The 20063-nt window shown below is 39.7% G+C and overlaps 1 protein-coding gene across 2 annotated transcripts in view; it reads left to right on the top strand.

Annotated features, from left to right (window-relative positions):
- ODAD2 (outer dynein arm docking complex subunit 2) overlaps positions 1-20063 on the top strand; it is a 187145-nt gene that overhangs the window by 46305 nt on the left and 120777 nt on the right. For both annotated transcript variants that reach the window (XM_046012769.1, XM_046012770.1), the window contains exons 10-15: positions 3923-4069; positions 4469-4678; positions 8047-8289; positions 8627-8737; positions 10640-10794; positions 12811-13053. In XM_046012769.1, the coding sequence (XP_045868725.1) occupies positions 3923-4069; positions 4469-4678; positions 8047-8289; positions 8627-8737; positions 10640-10794; positions 12811-13053 (1109 nt within the window). The remainder of the gene's footprint in view (positions 1-3922; positions 4070-4468; positions 4679-8046; positions 8290-8626; positions 8738-10639; positions 10795-12810; positions 13054-20063) is intronic.

Genomic DNA, 20063 nt, shown 5'->3' with positions numbered 1-20063 from the left:
AAGACCAGGTCTGTTTTTATCCTCCAGGATGTCTCTAGTTGCTGGAATCAGACTCGGTGAATAATAAGTGGGCAAATTTGTTGAATGAAAGAATTAAGAAGTGATTGGAGGCAGCTGGCTCCCTGATTTAGTCTCAAACACATTCTTCATCTCAACTTTGTAAATGTTTATTTCTCTGTTGTCAGCAGTAAGGGGACTGGAGGTAGGTATAAATCTATATACCAGATATGGTAATACTTTTTTATTTCAAAGATTTACTTAAAACAATGAGAGACATTATTTAGAAAAGTGCCCTCTACTGAACTTCTCTTTCTAAAAGAGATTTTGAGGAAAACGAAGGAAAGCAACATTCATTCAACTTTTGCATGTTGGAAACGTGATTTTGACAATGAACAAAAGCCTCCTGGTCCTAGAAAGGAATGCAAACTGCAAAGTGTCCGAAGGCTGACGGAGCCTGGAGATGTCTGAGGAGAAGCAGGGGCGGAAGACAATGAGCAGAAGACTTGTATTAATTTAAGAAGTGGAAAAGCTTATTGGAAGCATTCTTCAAAAACCCTTCAGAAGCTAGTAAAATAATATTTTACTATGTTTTCTCCAGCTCTTTAAGTTCACAAATGCAAATACGTGATAAAATGTGAAAATAAGTATTGGCAACTGATTACATTCTCAGGGAGATTTAATTGAAAAATGAGCATATTTGCACTGCTTCTCCTTAGTAAGATGTTTATGGCATCTGGTCAAAGCAGAACAAACATTTGAAAATCCTTTGACATAGCTGGTATTTAAAGAATAGCAATTGGCTAACATTTGTGGCTCTGTATGTTGAATATTTTGGCTCCCATCCTCTGGTATTCATTCTGAAAGATTTATAATCCTTTGGGGAGTGTGGTCAGTGACAAGAGTAGAACTAAATCCTGAAATGTGGAAAAACTAACTTTCCCTAATATAAAACTGTTCTAAAAAAAAATCTCTCAAGCCTATGAATATGTTTCCAGATTTTCATAAAAAGCTGATGATTTACAGAATTTTTTTTTCTATAAGGATCTAACTTCTTAATGGTAAATGTAAATTTCCATCCTTTGGCTTCAAAATTGGCTTAGAGATAACTCAGGAAAATATAACCTCTTACCTTTTGGGCATCTACCACAATCACAAGACTCTTTAAAAATGTTGTATCATTGGTTATGATGCGTATGATGAAATAAAGCACAAAAGATAGAAATAACCTAGAAAAGAAAAATTTAAGAGACCTCAAAATGAAATCGGAAACAATGACCCTGTCGAATGTGTACATAGAAAAATGCGACCAAAGAAAATGCATGCAAGAACAGCAGTCAAGAAGGTCCTCCATCACGTGGAACTAAGAATGTCGGGACGGCACATTCTCCTTCAGAGTTTGACATGCGTGGGTGGACTCTCTTGGCTTGACTGAGGCATGACATGTTTTGACGTCTTCTCGCTTTCAAGTCACACTTGAGTCTGAAGCCACTGCCTAAAGAACTCTGTCTGAAGCTCCGCGTTTGCATTTTTAAACTTTTAATGTGGGAGCCCAGCTCTGCTCCTTTGGGCACCCCATGGGAATTTCCGGGTTCCTTCTAACCCATTTAAATTCAGCAAAAGGCCTTGTTAAATAATTGTCTTTCTCTGGCTCGCTCTCTTTTTTTTTTTTTTTTTTTTTTTGCTTTTTTCTATGTTATTTTCTTGAATTACGGTTAGCACTTAGATTCTTCTCTATGGTTTATGAAATATCTGTCTTCTGTTTTTCTAAAAGTTAAGACACCAGAAATGCTAATGTGTGTGTTTATGGGAGGGTCCTATACCCCCAAACAAGGGAGATTATAAAATTGAAAGTAATAAGTGAAAGACTTACTATTTTGTGTTTCAAAACCAATTGGCGGTGTTAAAAATTTCTTTCAATATCGAGAAAAAGACATTAAAAGCTACAAGAACAAAACTCATTATTTTCAATGTAAATAAGAAAATGAAGGCTTTTGCTATTCTCAACTTAAACTTGAATATAGAGGACAGCCTGGATTACCCAGAAAAAGAATTAGGGTGGTGTCTGCACATTTTTAGAGATGTAGAGGGACTTTTCTGGAAGGGTTAAGACGAAAGGCTGAAGTCTGCACTTTTTCATCTGTTTGATACTTGCCCTCTTATAATCCCACTTCAATTTCTTGTTTTAAAAGTAACACGTTGTGTTGAATTCACAAGAGGATCTGCGTGTGTGTATGTGTGATATGAAGAAGGGGTTGGGCTGCTTGAATATAATTTCCATTTTTTAAAAATATCTTATTTATTTATTTGACAGAGAGAGAGGTCACAAGTAGGCAGAGCAGGCAGGCAGAGAAAGAGGGAGAAACAGGCTCCCCACTGAGCAGAGAGCCCAATGCGGGGCTCGATCCCAGGACCCTGAGATCATGACCTGAGCCGAAGGCAGAGACTTAAACCACTGAGTCACCCAGGCACCCCTATAATTTCCATTTTTGTCTTAAGTGTATATATTATATTTATGAACATGTGTATATAATAGATATAACAATATAAAGTGATAATTAGCAAATGAGAATAAATATAATTCCTAGGTGTCTTTTCCTCCAAAAGGAGAGAGAGATATATTTGAGGCCATTCATACTTGTTTTGAGGTCAAGATCCAAGGCCGACTTTCATAAGCACCTTTTACAAAAACATTTTACTCTTAGCTCCATTAGAAATACTGCTCTTGTGTCTTTTTTTTTCTTTTTTTTAGATTCTATTTATTTATTTGACAGACCTCAAGTAGGCAGAGAAGAGGCGGTGGGGGGGTGGGTTGGAAGCAGGCTCCCCGCTGACCTGAGATGAGAGCCCCATGTGGGACTCAATCCCAGGAACCTGAGATCACGCCCTGAGTTGAAGGCACTGGCTTAACCCACTGAGCCACTGCTTTTGTGTCTTATGAACTATTTCAGCACTTACACTGGAACTCTTAGTTACCATTCAGTCTTAAAAGCAGGAGAAGTAACAAGTACTATGCAGTGTCCTTCAGAAAATTTTCAAAATTTCAAAATTTTGAAAATTTCAAAGCATTCAAAATTCAAAATTTCAAAGCATTAATGATGAGTGGACATCAGAACTCCTGAAGTGAATTCTGATGATAATTTCCTGGCGGGTCTGTTTCACTAATTAATCATTCATTTTTTTAAAAATCTCCCAGATTGTTTTACCTTAAAGGAACCATTCCCCACTACCCTTGACATCTGGTGATTAGCTAAGCAGACGTTGATTGTGTGATTCTCTACACTGGGCCAGCATTATGCTCTCGATACTGAAGTCTTCTTCTTTTTTTTCCCCCCTTTATCCACACACTGAGTCATCTGCTGTTCTTAATGGAATCACCTCCTCCTTCCCAGTCCCATGGCCCTTCTCCCACTTACTCCCCAGTCCCAGCAGGGATCACTGTACCACTTCCCACATGGTTTCCCTTTCTCTAGGTTTTCCCTGTTCCAGACTGTTCTACATACATCTGTGAGAATCATTTCCAGACATGGTTTGGACTGCACAGTACTCTGTTCAAGAACTACAGGGACTGCCTTTTACCTCGACATAAAACTTACATTCCTCAGTGGGTCTCTCAAGGCTTGCCTCTCGACTCTCTTTAACGTACTAATACCGCCTAATGCCCTCGCTGTTTAAAGCAGACAGACCACCTGTAAATGCTGACTCTTAATTGGAATAATGTTTTATGATACTCTGTAAAGCTTTTTCATGCTTCAACTTTACATGATTCATTTAACAAATTATAAGCCACTCAGAGAACTTAAAAAAATTTAACGTACCATGTACGGGGAGACACATTTCCCAGTTCGTAGATTCATAGCCATTAAGTAAATTTCAATGGATGCGTGCTCTTATTTAACCTTTCTGTGGCCTGGCGTCTTTGTAGGGAGGAAATCAGACAGCTACAGTGATTGCGTTGTGTTCAATGAAGGATTTCAACTTAGCGCAAGAGACCTGCCAGCTGGCAATCAGGGATGTCGGAGGCCTTGAAGTTTTGATAAATTTACTTGATACAGACGAAGTCAAATGTAAGGTGAGTGGCTTACGTGACGCGGGTGATGAACCTCGTCTATAGCTCCTCGTGCTTCTCTTTTTACGGATAGGTGCCTGTCACTTCTCCCTCGTTCTTGACTTTGCCTGCTAGTCTCACTGCGAACTTGCTCCTTCGGTTGTCCGCCGCTCTTCTCTTCTTGGCTGTTCTTGTTTATCTTTTGGTTCTTTTCCACTAGTATGTGCTTCTTAAATGATGAATGTTTGTCTGCATAATTGGAGAAAAGTAAGGAGGCTATGGGTAATACCTGGAATAGAAAGTATTTCCTTAAAAAAAACGTCACTGGGGAAGGATTTGAGGCCGACTCGGAATTTTTAAAACTCTAGCACTGGTGATGTATTAAGCACTTATTTTCACCTCTAACTTCTATTTTCTCATTAGATTGGTTCATTAAAAATCCTGAAGGAAATCAGTCATAATCCGCAAATCAGACGTAATATTGTTGACCTTGGGGGCTTACCAATTATGGTTAACATACTTGATTCTCCACATAAGAGTCTGAAATGCCTGGCAGCTGAGACAATCGCAAATGTTGCCAAGTTTAGAAGAGCCCGACGGGCAGTGAGACGCCATGGGGGCATCACCAAACTGGTGAGTACTGCTGACACCATCCTCAGCACACCCCCGCCACCAAAATGTCACCTCCTTGCTGACCTTCCTGGCCACTTCCGGACGTTAAATATGTGTGTTCTGGGAACTTTCTTTTTGTCTAATGTCCTTGAAAATTATTGTTGTATATTTCCATTAGCAACTGGCCAGAAAACATGTCTGACCTTCTTTTGCAAAGAAACCTATGTTTAAAAAAGAGATGTAATTTGCACCTACCGCACTGGTGGGGATACATTTGTGTGTGGCACGTGCAAAGTGGGTGAGGGGGTGGAGACCCTGTTAGAAAGGGCTCTGGTCATCCATTTTCTCTGCCGTGGTGACCTCACTATGAGGTCTGCAGCCCAAGGCGACCATCAGACCTGCAGATGCTTAGTCATCTCATTGTTACTGAAAACAGCGTGTTTACAATATGAGAGCAGTAAAGTCCCAGGAACAATGCCTCCAGGAAACGTTTAGTCAGCTATCAGTACTGCATTTTCAAAATCTATTTAGTAGCAAGGAATAAATGTATATATAATATTATATAAAACTCTGACAGGATCGAAAACTGACTGACACCTCTGATCCCAATTTTCAGAGACCTACCTCACAAGTCTGTAACAGCTTTTTTACAAAAACGTGAAATAAATACACAAAACTGTTCACAGGGCTTTCCTCTGAAATAACTACCATTTTTTGTTCATATTTTCCCACATTTGCCAATATGTTTTATAAGTATTACCTTTATAATTAAAAAAATGGCTCATCAATAACTATCCCTGAAAGAAAGAAGCGAGCATTCTGCTCAACACTCACGTCAAGGAGAAACAGGGCAGTGTGGAAGTGCCTTTTCATCCACCTTTGGAAGGATCAGTAGATTCCGTGTTGCTCCTGCAGCTTACACCATACTGGACGGTCTCCACTTCTGCACTCGAAGCTCAAGATGAGAGACATGTCTTATTCATCTCCGTGTCATTCACAACATGTAGCCCAGTACTTTACACATATGAAGGGTTAATAAATATGCATTGAATCAATATGCATTTGAAGTGAATGCATGCGCAGTGGCATGTCTTCAGAAATTAAGAGATTCTGTGTACAACTCTTCCTTGACTCACAATGGAGTTATAGGTCCCAATAAACCCATTAGAAGTTGAAAATATCATAAGTAGAAATGTATGTAATACAACTAATCTACTGAACATCCTAGATTACCCTGCCTGCCTTAGACATGCTCAGAATACTTGTATTAGCCTATAGGTGGGCAAAATCATCTAACACAAAGCTGATTTTATAATGAAGTATTGATATCTCCTGTGATTTATGGAAAACTGTACTGAAAGTGAAAAAAGAATGGCTGTATGGGTGCAGAATGGCTGTAAGTGCACAGGTGTTTACCCTTGGGATGGTGTGGCTGGCAGAGCTGAGACTCACTGCCGCTGCCCAGCATCGCCAGAATGTAACCTGCATGTCGCTAGCTCGAAAGATCGAAATTCCAAGTAGGATTCCTACTGAACGCACGCCACTTTCACACCATGGTGAAGTTGAAAAATAAGTTGAACCATTGTAAATTGGGGACCTCTGAATCCACGTGTACTCTATAGAGTACTATAGAGTATAATTATTTGCTTCAAAAATAAGACAGACTTACGGCTGGGTGGGTGGATAAGTAGATGTTTAGCTATGTGATAAAACAAATATGACAATGTTAATTATAGAATCTAGGTGGCATATACATGATTTGCTGTATAATTACCATACAGTTCTTTTAGCCTTTGTGTGTGTTTGAAATTTTTTCATAATAAAATGTCGGGGGAAAGGTAATTATTACTGTGATTATCAGTATTCTGCTTAAATAATGAAGTCATACGGTTGACTGATGTGGCTGTCCAATGGAAGTTCTCACATTAAATTATAAGAATGAATAATGTAACTTAAAACAAATTTATTTTTATGGGAGTCTTATATATCACATTCAGGGAACTAGAATTGGACAACTGCACTTACTTAGTCTATTAGATAATGCCACAAGTTTTAATCTTAAATGATAGCTAAATTAGAAACAGGAAGCACGGGGATGGATCAGGCATTAATAGACTTACAATTGCTAGGTTGAGAACACATCTGGAAAACATCAGGATTAGGGATCCATTTTTGGTTTGCTAACTAAGTGAGGGTAGGTGACAAATACACGAGTCCCCAGCCAAAACTGGAAGTGAGGGAGATCACTCAGTTCAGAGCAGTGAGCTGGTGACGACATCAGAGCAAGGGAATGGAGGTCAGATCAGAGCAGGCAGGAAGGGGTATAGTGGCCATAGTGGGGTTTGGGCACTTAGATGGGGTTGAGTCTCTGAAGAGGCACACCCAATAGAAACCTGGGTGTCTGAGCAAGTGTGGAGAACACATCCAGGTAGGAAAAGATTTTAAGATTCAATGTTGTTACTCCTGTGGCCAATTCCACATCCCTTTGGATGTATGGTGTACTTGACCCTTTCACTGAAAACCATATCAAACATTTACTGAAATGTCAAATACAGAAACACGGGGGGCAGGAACATCAATATAAATAAACACATGTCCCTGATATGATGAATGTACAGCAGAGTGTCCACCTGACTCAAGCCAGTCCCACCAGATTTCTCTCCCAGGAATCTGGAATTAGGGATCAGAGGCTCTACTCAGTCTGGACTACTCTTTTCTAAACTCAGGATTGGTGGTCACGATTACAGGACACATCCATGGAATCTGGCCTGCAGAGGTAGAAGAATGGAGTAGACATGCATAGGATAAAGACAGCCCTGGGAGCCCGGACTTCACTTCCTCTGTGGAGCACCCTGACATCCTGCTGTTTCTATATAACTTGCCTTTCCCTTAAAGTCTCCGGTGGCTTTGGTTATTGCAAAGAAAAGAAAAGATCATGGTGCTATGCCATGCGGATTTGTGGGTTTCAGTAGTACAGGTAGAGGGCCATATCCTCGGAAGAGGTCTCATGGTTTTGAGAATATACAGGCCATTCAGTTCTCGTTAGAAAGTCCTAATGGCTTTAGGGAGCCTCATAATGTGAGATACCAGGGCTGAGGATGTAGTATACAACTCTTCCTAAAGTAAGTGTTACAGCTATATTAGTACAATCTTGGTGAGATTAAATTTCTTGCAGGAAGAAAATAGAAAGCCTCCCACATCTGGAGGAAGGTATTTTGAAGGGTTTGTTTCTTTGCTTTCACGGACTACTGTGTAGTATGAAAACTAATCCATAAAAGTGTTCTTATGTTTGATGGAGGTTAGCCTAATAGCAGCCCTGTAGCTATTTGCAGGGTACGTTGTTTTATTTTAAAGATTCCCATGTACACCGTATTTATCTGTTCTTGTAGGTCGCTCTACTCGACTGTGCACAGAATTCACGAGAACCGGCTCAGTCAAGTCTGTATGATGCCAGAGACGTGGAAGTAGCTCGCTGTGGGGCGCTGGCATTATGGAGCTGCAGTAAGAGTTACGCGAATAAAGAAGCCATTCGTAAAGCTGGCGGCATTCCTTTGTTGGCTGGCTTACTGAAGACCTCTCCTGAGAGCATGCTAATTCCCGTGGTGGGGACATTGCAAGAATGTGCATCAGAGGTACTCAAGCCAGCTCTGCTTGCCTTGCTTTCATCTACCTTAACCTTCTTTAGTTGAAAACAATTTTTAAGGTTATTGTGACTGCTAAGGATTTTTTTTTTTTTGAGAGTCAGTAGCCTTTTAGAAAGAGAAGATGAAACTAATAGAACATTAATTTAATTGGCACCCGTGTGATGTATTTCTGATAATGCTGACTTAATTCTCTTACGATATGGTTGTGTTAATCATGGACTTTAGTGTTTATTAAGAGAGTTCATTTGGCATCATTATTAGTACATATAAATAGATATTTCTATTCATGCATTATGCATGTAAATATTTAAATTTGTATTCCTAGGAAAACTACCGAGCTGCAATCAAAGCAGAGAGGATAATTGAAAATCTGGTCAAGAACCTAAATAGTGAGAATGAACAATTGCAGGAGCACTGTGCTATGGCCATCTACCAGGTATGGCGGACTCCCCAAACCGTCGTGGTGTGCTTTAGATGGTTCACGTGAGGTCTCATTCTCTGGAGTTTGGAATCAGGAACCTTCGTTTTAACAAGAACCCCCCAAGGGATTTTTCTGCACATACGGGTCTGAGAACCACTGTCCTGTGCTAATGACAGATGCCTGTGTATGTGAGAGAGAAACCTGCTCCAACATGTCTTGATTATTCACATTTCTGGAAGCCACTTATGTATCTTTGTCTCCTCAAATGAGTTACTTAGTGTAAAATAGCTAAATATATACATGGTGCCTTTACATTGCTTTTCAGTTACCCTCTTCAAACATGCTGGTCTTGGGAACTTTACTTTCTGCCAAAACAAGATGGATGGACAAATGAGTGTGTGCTTTTGTGTGGGTGTGTGTGTGTATTCCTGTTTTATCTTTTTATTAATGTATTTTAATCTTCATTAACTTTCTGTGAGTTACGCATTTCATAGTATATGAGAAAACAAGAAAAGATGGCCTTGACAAATTAGATGGCTAGTTATTGGTCATCAGAGAAAGTTTCCTGGAGGAATGCATTTTAAAACATGCACGGTGAGGGTATGCCAAAAAGACAGAGTCAGAGAAAAGGGTTCATGTCAGTAGAGCATTGTATTAGTTTTCCAGGGCTGTCATAACAAAATACCACACACTGGGTGGCTTAAATAACAGAAATTCATTTCCTTATAGTTCTGGAGGTTACAAGTTTGAGATCAAGCTGTTAACAGCATTGCTCCCTTCTAAGGACTCTCTCCTTGGCTTATGGATGACCATCTTCATGTTCGCATGTTGTTCTCCCTCTGTCTCGCCATGTTCCTTCCTCTGTGTCCTAGTATTTTCTTCTTCTAAGGACACCAGTCATATTGGATTAGAGCCTACCTCAGTGATCTTGTTTAACCTTAATTGCCTCTTTAAAGACTTTATCTTCAAATATGGTTACACTCTGAGGTATGGGGGTTAGGACTTTGACATATATCAGTTTTAAGGGAACGTAACTCAGTTCATAATGAGGATATATAGCCTTGATTTGCATATATGCCTCATATGAGTAACTATGAAGGATTGGTTGGAAATCGTGATTAATTTTTTAAAAGTTGCAACTGAACCAAAACCGAAAGTCATAAATAGAAGATAAACATGACCGATGCCTTGTGGTGCATTCCGGTGAGGATTTCTTCTGGTGGTCCTCATGGGTGCTGCATCACGTGCATCTGTATCATGTGGCCTCAGAGACCAACTGCATGCCTCGGATGATAATCTGTCTGTACCAAATTTAGCATCTTTTTTCTATGTAACCTGGGAAGTGTGATCAGCTGGGAATGTCTGTGCAGTACATGTTTATTTCAAAGGATGACACAAATGTATGGATAAACATATGTAAATATAATATCATTTGCTATTGATATAGTTCACTGCTCTGAGCATAGAAACTCTATTAGGGAAATACTCATCTCTTAGCTTTTGGGGGTCATTGAAGATCAGACAATAGCTTTATCACTCATGTATCTTCACTATATTTTCCCAAGACTGTGGGTTGCATGACTGCAGAAATCCTCCATCCACGCATGTGGCATTCTAGGTCTCTTACCAACCTCTCTTTCTGTCTTGGTGGAAGCCCACACTACCTCAGAACGGCTTGGCAGAATTTCTAAGTAGGTAGAAACTTCTAGACATTGCCAAAATCATGTAAGGGAAGAGAGACACTGTTAGAGAGCTGCCAGTACAGAGAGGAATTATATTTTACTTGGAGGTCCCTTCAGAAAATGATACTCTCTGAAAAGAAGCTTCAGAGCCACTAGCATGACAGCCTCGTTAGCAATCACTGAAAGCTTGATACGCCTTCATCACTGACAGCCTCTGCTCTGACTTTTTGTGTAGTGTGCCGAAGATAAGGAAACCCGTGACCTGGTGAGACTGCATGGAGGACTTAAACCCCTGGCCAGTCTGCTCAATAACACTGACAATAAGGAACGGTTGGCTGCGGTCACGGGAGCAATATGGAAATGTTCCATCAGCAAAGAGAATGTGACCAAGTAAGAGAAGCCATTCAATATTCTGTGATAAAAATATGGCCATTGAGGAAGAGCTGTATTCTTAGCTCACAGAAGCTACACTGTGTATAGTGAGTCCTTCAACTAACATCTTCTCTCATTAAGATATAAATGTTTCTAAATGAAGTGTAGATGCATAAAAAAATATGGACCCTGAAACACATTCCTATAATGTTACTTTTAATAAAGAGTCAATCCTAATGCTACACCTCTAGTTTTCATACACATATATTCTAGACTAATTTGGCAGGATTAAGGTTTTGTTTTTTTAAATGAAAGACTTCTACTTCCCATCCCACCACCTGGCAATGGTTTTTCTGTGCCTCACTAAGTACTAAGGGACTTGCTGATGTAATCTGTGTAAATGGGCTCTTTTACTTACAGACTGCCTTATAAATGACAATCATCTCTGATTGAAGAAGATGAGGGGATGAATTTCCCACTGAATCTTTATGGATTGAAGTGGTTCCATTCTTTATTCCTTTTTAAAAGATAAACAAGATAAATCAGCTAAATGCCAACTAATCAGTTCAAGAGCAGACATTTTCAAATGATTTCATTGAATTTTAAAGTATTTGTAAACTTTATGATCATCAGATTTATTTTTTTTTTAAGATTTTATTTTTCGACAGAGATCACAAGTAGGCAGAGAGGTAGGCAGAGAGAGAGGGGAGGAAGCAGGTTCCCCACTGGGCAGAGAGCCCAATGCGGGGCTCAATCCCAGGACCCTGAGATCATGACCCAAGCCGAAGGCAGAGGCTTAAACCACTGAGCCACCCAGGTGCCCCCAGATTTATTTTAATAGTCAAATTTATCCCTGTGTACTTTTAGAGTTCTCATGCTCTATGATGGATATTCTGAGGCAACTCTTCTTTGTCTCAGTGTGATCATTTTTTTTTTAAGATTTATTTGTTTATTTGAGAGAAAGAAGGAGTGGAGTATACATGAGTGGAAGGAAGGGCAAAGGGGGAGAGAGAGAGAGAGAAAAAATCTCAAGCAGACTCTCCTCTGAGAACAGAGCCCAATTTGGGGCTCAGTCTCACCGCCCTGAGATTAGGACCCGAGCTGAAAAGAAGAGTCGGATGCTCAATTGACTGAGCCCTCCAGGAGCCCCCTCAGTGTGATGATATTAACAAGAAATTCACTTATTTAACACGAAATAAGCTTATTTTGTTTTGTTCCTGTTAAATAGTCTCTGTGACATGAGGAAAACACCCATAGCACAGTAGAATCACTGACACTGATGTGGCAGAAGTTGTAGTTTTCTTAGAGTCTGTGCAGTATAGAGATTAAAGGTACAGATGGCCGGATGTGGATGTCACCTTCACTATTTACAAAGCTTCAAATGAGCTTTCTGAAAGTGGGGATTGTCGTAGTACCTGCATCATAGGGTTTTTGTAAGGACTGAATGAGCATAGAGTTGTCATTTAGCAATTTTGTGCTATTATTTTTTTTCCATTTTATTTATTTTTTCAGCGTAACAGTATTCATTCTTTTTGCACAACACCCAGTGCTCCATGCAAAACGTGCCCTCCCCATTACCCACCCCCTGTTCCCCCAACCTCCCACCCCTGACCCTTCAAAACCCTCAGGTTGTTTTTCAGAGTCCATAGTCTCTTATGGTTCGCCTCCCCTTCCAAATTTTTTTTTTTAATAAACATATAATGTATTTTTATCCCCAGGGGTACAGGTCTGTGAATCGCCAGGTTTACACACTTCACAGCACTCACGATATGTGCTATTATTTTTTTAAAGATTTTATTTATTTATTTGACAGAGAGAGATCACAAGTAGACAGAGAGGCAGGCAGAGAGAGAGGGGGAAGCAGGCTCCCTGCTGAGCAGAGAGCCTGATGCAGGACTCAATCCCAGGACCCTGAGATCATGACCTGAGCCGAAGGCAGAATTTTGTACTATTAATATTAGCTAATTTTATACCCAAAGTAATATTGTTCTCCTCTTTTCCTCCCCCTACCTCTTTTTCTTGTGATGAACATAGGTTTCGGGAATACAAAGCCATTGAAACTTTGGTGGGACTTTTAACTGACCAGCCCGAAGAAGTACTTGTCAATGTGGTTGGTGCACTGGGAGAATGTTGTCAGGAATATGAAAACCGAGTCCTTGTCCGGAAATGTGGTGGCATTCAACCACTTGTGAACCTCCTCGTTGGAATAAACCAAACTCTTCTTGTCAACGTCACAAAAGCAGTTGGTGCTTGTGCAGCAGAATCTGAAAGTATGGCGTAAGTAGCCTAGCAACAGAAAGATTTTATTTGAGAGTATTAGGGGAAATACTCAGGTTGTCATAGAATAGTGGCATCACTTAGAATTGGCATTCACAAATGGTGAAAAAGTAAAGTGGAGTTCCATATAAATAACCACAAGTTTACCAGTCATGAGTTAACAGAGCCAGATTGTTCCCTTGGATGAGCTAGAGGGCTGAGACTGGGCTTATTGGGAGGATTTAACATTCCCGGTAATTAACATCCCACCCAGAAACCTTCATACAATCAACAAAATTTTTCTCTGCTTCCTAAGGAAGAATTCTCTCTCTCCCTAACTGAGACCCTAGGTAGTTCTAGGTAGCATTTTCCTAGTATCTTTTTTGTTTTTCAATTCAATTCAGCAAACATATTTTGAGCACCTAACAAGAGCTGTGAACCGATGAGGGAGAAAGACAAAGGATTTTAAGCTGTGATCTTGGTCCTTAAGCAAATTCTTCTCTAATTGGGAAGAAAAGACTTAAATGTTATACAACTTTAGAATAATAGCAAGATTTTATACACACACACACGTATTTGTGTATAAATTACATGTTTATATGAAATATGTGTGTGTGAAGTACTTCATATACTTCATATATATATACTTCATATATATATGAAGCCCAGAAAGGGAGGAACCATATGGGCCAAAGTTATTGCACGAGAGTTCTCCAGAGAACCAGAATCAACAGGATGAGAAAGGTGGGAGGCATAGTGGGGACAGATTTAAGGAATTGGCTCACATGATTGTGGAAGCTTGACAAGTTCCCCCTTCTGAGAGGGGAGTCTGGAAGGCTGGAGACTCAGGAAGGAGCTTCATTTTGAGGTCAAAGGCAGTCTGCTGACAGAATTCCTTCTTGCTTAGAGCCAGTCAGCCTTTTTTCTATTAAGGCCTTCAACTGATTGGATGAGGCCCACTAATATTATGGAGGATAATCTGCTATATTCAAAGTCCACCAATTTAAATATCAATCTCTGCCAAAAAGCCACCTTCGCAGAAATATATAAATTAACATTTGACTGTGGGTATCTGAGCGGCTCTGAGAGTTGAGTATCCGATTCTTGATCTTGGTTTAGGTCTTAATCTCAGGATTGTGAGATCTATCCTCAGCATGGATTAGGATTCTCTCTCTCCCTCTCACTTTGGCCCTTCCTGCCCTGCTGGCATGTGCTTTCTCTCTCTCAAACAAAAGTGTAACCAAATGTTTGGGCAGTCCTTAAACCAGTCGAAGTTGACACATAAACATTAACCATCACATACCCTTTGTCAACTTGGTCCCCATTCATGCATCTCCTTAAACCATACTTAATCTCTATTGGGATAATAACAAGGCCATATCCCTGCCTAACACTATATAACTATCCCATGTACCACTGAAAATTCACTAACCCTTTTCTCAGAAGAGGATGCAAAGTTCTTAGATGACGTTTACTCTTCTCCTTGATGTCCTGTTACTTACTCAGAAGTAAAGTTGACCATACTTAAAAACTGTGACATAAGTATGTGACATAAGTAACAAAGTTAATATATCTTGTATTACATGATAAAAGGATAAAAGAGGGAAAAAAGATATACACAGACATATTCATAATAAAATAAGGAAGGAATATTCATAAAAATTACAATATTCATTCTGTAACTGGCCATGGAGTCATAGCTGGTATTTACAACTACCTTCTTTCATTACCCATTCAATATTCCCTTTGCTCTCAGCAAGCACTTTAGTTCATTGTGGTTCTTTACCTGGTGGGGTAACCCAAACCTTCATTCCTGAGGGTCTGGGCCATAAGTAGTCCTGCCTAGATGAGGTTGTTGTAATTTTCCATTAACTGTAATCACAGGGCATGGTAATACTTAAGAGACGCCCTAAGGGATCTCCTGTTTTGCAGATATAGTCTTCTTTACCCCTATTGTGCAGTGGCAGTCCAATTTCCCTTTGATAATTGGGATCAGTCACTCCAACCAACACAATAACTCTCTTGGTTGCTTATTGGTTTGGAGGCATGGGGAGGCCAAAGTGGCCGGGAGGCAGGTTTTACTTGCAGTTCACTGGAATCGTTGTTGGGACTCCTGGTGGAAGCATTCCCTGCTTTGGAACTAAGACCTCTAAACCAGCAAAGTGTAAGGTCACAGGAACAAGAAGCAAAAACATTTGCTAGTGGGTCACAGTAGTAATAGTGAGTACTAGGTACCGCTCTCATTTCCATCCCCTGATTCCTGGACCCCCAGGAATCCTGACTATGTAAGAAATAACACCACATTATTGGGCAGCTGGATAGCTCTACTGGCCTGTCCTATAGACTGAGTCTGACAACCTTTCTTCATTTCATCCCATTTCTGTCCCCTTCAGTCCTAGCAGTGTTTCTTGAGATGGTTGATTGGATCCAGGAGTCACACCTGTAATCTTTATATGATATGATTCTCCTATATATCTCCTATACCATTTCATTCTGATTGGCTCATTCATTCAACTCTTCAGTGTGTGACCTGCACAACTCTAGCGAGCACCATTCCCACAGACATATACCCAGCACCATACATTGTGGAGCTACACATACAGCCCTGCTGATAAGTATCTTTTCCTATCTGTTTCACCATTTGATTGGTACAGGAAGCTTCTACCTGATGCCAGGAGTCTCTGGTCATGCCTTCTTCCATCTGCCAACTCTCCTGGCCTTTGTGACTCATTTGTATTTGGTCAGGTCCTCTTTCTTCACCGGAAGCCTGCAACTCCAAGACAGCCCTGGAGCTCTGTTAATGTGAGTCTCACAGCACATGTCTGGGACAAAAGTACTAAGGCCTCTGTAACTCTCTTCTGATTTGGTTACTGGAGCCTTAGGCTCAGTGTTTCAGACACCAAGGAACACTAGTCTTACTCGTGATAACTTCCAACAGAAGAACATCCACTGTGCCTACAAAACAGTTTTCTAATGTATTCACCTTTTAAAAAGCAAAACAAAACAAAAAAACACATGGCATTCATTAGCACGTAATAATCACTTGTTAGAAATGGCTTTACGGGGCGCCTGGGTGGCTCAGTGGGTTAAAGCCACTGCCTTCGGCTCAGGTCATGATCTCAGGGTCCTGGGATCGAGTCCCGCATCGGGCTCTCTGCTCAGCAGAGAGCCTGCTCCCCTTCCTCTCTCTGCCTGCCTCTCTTGTGATTTCTGTCAAATAAATAAAATCTTAAAAAAAAAAAAAAGAAATGGCTTTACGTATACCTTTGATCTTTGGCTCTTGCTTACTTTTTGTCCACTCATGTCTGCCAACTACACCAACTGCCTCTGAACATTTTCTGAGTGCATCCTCCAGGATGCATTCAAAGGCTCTCTGCCTTCATTTGAGCTTCTGTCACCTTCTACCTGGACGACTGAAGCAAGTCTTGTTTGGTCTCATCTCATAGTTCTCCCCTTCCAGATCTCTCCTGCATGCCACTGAAATTAATTCTTCTAAACTATAGATCTGATAGGGCTGTTTTCTAAAGAACCATCCTGACCTCTCAAGCTTTAAAAGCCAAACCAAAGTTCCTTAGCCTGCTATTCAGAGCATTTGCCTCCTGACCCCATCCTGCTTCTCAAGCTTCATCTTTTCCTTGCAAATGTTAAATATCTAAAGTTATACTGTTTATTCCTTATTCACTGAACAAATATTTATCAAGCATTTTTGTGCTAGCCACCGAAAGAATAGTGTACCCACAGCAAAGTTCCTGCCCCTTGGAACGCGCATTCTATTGTGTATGTGGAGCACAGACTATAAACTCTTAAATGAAATGATTTCAGATAATGCTAAATGCTATAAAGAAAAGAAAACAACACGACTGAAAGAGAGTGAATGAGTGGGAGGTGGTTACTTTAGCAACAGTGGAAAGAGGAAAGAGACAGTGGGAGAGAGGACAGTAGTCCCTGGGAGGTTATCTGAATCAAGACCCGAGAGAGAGAAGACCACCTGAGGGATGAAAACACATTGACAAGGAGTAGTGAACACAAAAGCCCTAGGATGGGAGTGAGTTCTGCTTGAGAAGCTACCTTGAGGTATGTTTGCTTGTTTTTTTACATATATTTCATGTATATTTTACCATTGTCTGCCTTGTTAATAGTATATGATTTCTGTCTCACTGTGTGACTGTGTCATAAATCATCTTTTTCTCTCTTGATGATTACTAATTTCTTTTTTACAAAAGTTTTTAATTTTACTTCCAGCAGAGTTAATACACAGTGTTATATTAGTTTTAGGTGTACAATGTAGCAGTTCAACAAATGTTTGTATACATCACCTTGTGCTCATGACAAGGGCCCTCCTTAATCCTCATCACCTGTTTCACTCATCCCCCCCCACCCACTTCCTCTCTGGTCACTGTCAAATTGTTCTGTATGGTTAAGAGTCTGTTTCTTGGTTTGTTTCTCTCTCTCCTATTTCCTTTGTTATTTGTTTTGTTTCTTAAATTCTACATACGAGTGAGGTCATGTGGTATTTTTCTCTAATTTCACTTAGCATTATATGCTCTAGCTCCACCGATATCATTGCAAATGGCAACATTTTAGTTTTTTATGGCTGAATAATATTCCGGTGTGTGTGTGTGTGTGTGTGTCTGTATGTACCATTCCTTCTTTATCAGTTCATCTATTGATGGACACTTAGGCTTCTTCCAGTAGTTTGGCTACTATAAACAATGCTGTAATAAACAGAGATGCATGTATCACTTTGAATTAGCGTTTTTGTATTTGGGGGTAAATACCCAATAGTGTGATTCCTAGATCACAGGCTAGTTCTATTTTTAACTTTTTGAGGAACCCCATACTGTTCTGCAGAGTGGCTGCTCCAGTTTGCATTCCCACTAACCGTGCAAGAGGGTTCCTTTTTCTCCACATCCTCACCAACACCTTTTTTTCTCATTTCTGATTTTAGCCATTCTGACAAGTATGAGATGTTATCTCAGTGTGGTTTTGATTTGTATTTCGCTGGTGCTGTGTGATGTTGAACATCTTTTCATGTGTCTGGTGGCCATCTGTATGTCTTCTTTGGAGAATATCTATTCATGTCTTCTGCCTATTTCTAAATTGGGTTATTTTATTTATTTAATTTTGGCTGTTGAGTGTTCTCTCTCTCTCTCTCTCTCTCTCTATATATATATATATATATATGTATACATATAAAATTGTGTTCAATTAGAAAGCATATAGTACATCATTAATTTTTGATGTAGTGCTCAACGATTCATTAGTTGTGTGTAACACCCAGTGCTCATCACAACACATGCCCTCCTTAATACCCATCACCAGGTTACCCCATCCTCTCATTTCCTTCTCTTCTGTAACCCTCACTTTGGTTCCCAGAGTCTAGAGTCTCATGGTTTGTCTCCCTTTGATTTCTTCCCATTCAGTTTTCCCTTCCTTCCCTTGTGGTACTCTATGCTATTCCTTATGTTTCACATATGAGTGAGACCATATGATAATTGTCTTTCTCTGTTTATTTCACTTAACATAATCCCCTCCAATTCCATCCATGTTGGAGTGAATGGTGGGTGTTCATCCTTTCTAATGGCTGAGTAATATTCCATTGTATATATGAACCACATCTTCTTTACCATTTATTGGATATGTCATTTGCAAATATCTTCTCTTTCAGTAGGGTGCCTTTTAGTTTTATTTTTTCCCTTGCTGTGCAAAAGCTTTTTACTTTGATGAAGTCCCAATAGTTTATTTTGGCTTTTATTTCCCTTGCCTCAGGAGACATATCTAGAAAATGTTGCTATGGCTGATGTCAGAAATCACTGCCTGCACTCTCTTCAAGGATTTTTATGGCTTCAGGTCTCACATTTAGGTTTTTTCATCCATTTTGAGTTTACTTTTGTATATAGTATAAGAAAGTGGTCCAGTTTCATTCTTTTGTATGTAACTATCCAGTTTTCCCAACACCATTTGGTGAAGAGAGGGTGTTTTTCCCTTTGCATATTCTTTCCTCCTCTGTCAAAGGCTAACTGAACACAAAATTGTGGGTTTATTTCTGGGTTTTTTATTCTGTTCCAATTATAAATAATAAATATATAAAATTTCATCTATACAGATTAGAATTCATTCTTGCAAAAAAAAAGCCCCTTCCACTATTCTCTATCTCAGATTTAATGATTTCCATATAAGTCATGACTAGGTTATCTAGTTGACACCCCAAAATTATTTCTAAATCTCATCATTACATTACTTTCACAATAAGCTTTCAAACCCTTTTTAATATAACTATAAATTGTTATATTTATTGATTTTTCACTTGATCCCATTCAAGAAAAAGCCAGAGAAAACAGCTCCGTGCTTTTCTTATTCCAAACCTTTCTTATTCCAAACCTTTGAAGCAACAAAATGTAATGAGAGAACAACTCAGTAATAAACAGTAGGCCTCAAGGACCTTTTGACTGAGTTGGGGAGACGACAAGTAATTTTCGAATGCTAGAGTAGATGATGAAATGGCAATAAATCAACATTTATTTGTAAATACATGGTAGTAGTTTGAATAATTTTATAAAACTTTTGATTTCTGCTTAATAATATGAAAACTACAAAAAAGAAAAGTCGGGGGAAAAAACAACAAGAAGGAAATCTCCACAGTTGCAAAACTTACATGTGAAACACACCTGCAGAATGTAGGTAAATTACTGACCTGCATGTAATATGCTGACAGCTAACACATGCCTCTTTGTATCTCGAGATTCCCCCCAAATAAGTGTCATGGTTATGAAATGCGTAGCCAATATTTCTCTTTTGTCTTCATGGCAGAGACTAGGGGAGTGAATAGGCGTTGGAAGAAGTGAGGAATTTCCCATCAGAGACCTAGTTTTGCATTATAAAACACCAGAAGTGGAGCCTAAGGAAAAGTCATATGGACATGTCATTTCATATTGTCTACAATAGTCTTCTAGCCCAAGGAGACTGCTGGAGACCCTTTGGAGTGAAAAGGATACTAGAGATGATGATTGCCGGATTGCAACACAATGAAG

Source organism: Meles meles, chromosome 7, assembly GCF_922984935.1.
Source record: "Meles meles chromosome 7, mMelMel3.1 paternal haplotype, whole genome shotgun sequence".
NCBI classification, from domain to species: Eukaryota; Metazoa; Chordata; class Mammalia; order Carnivora; family Mustelidae; genus Meles; species Meles meles.
This window is presented reverse-complemented; position numbering and strand designations above follow the sequence as displayed.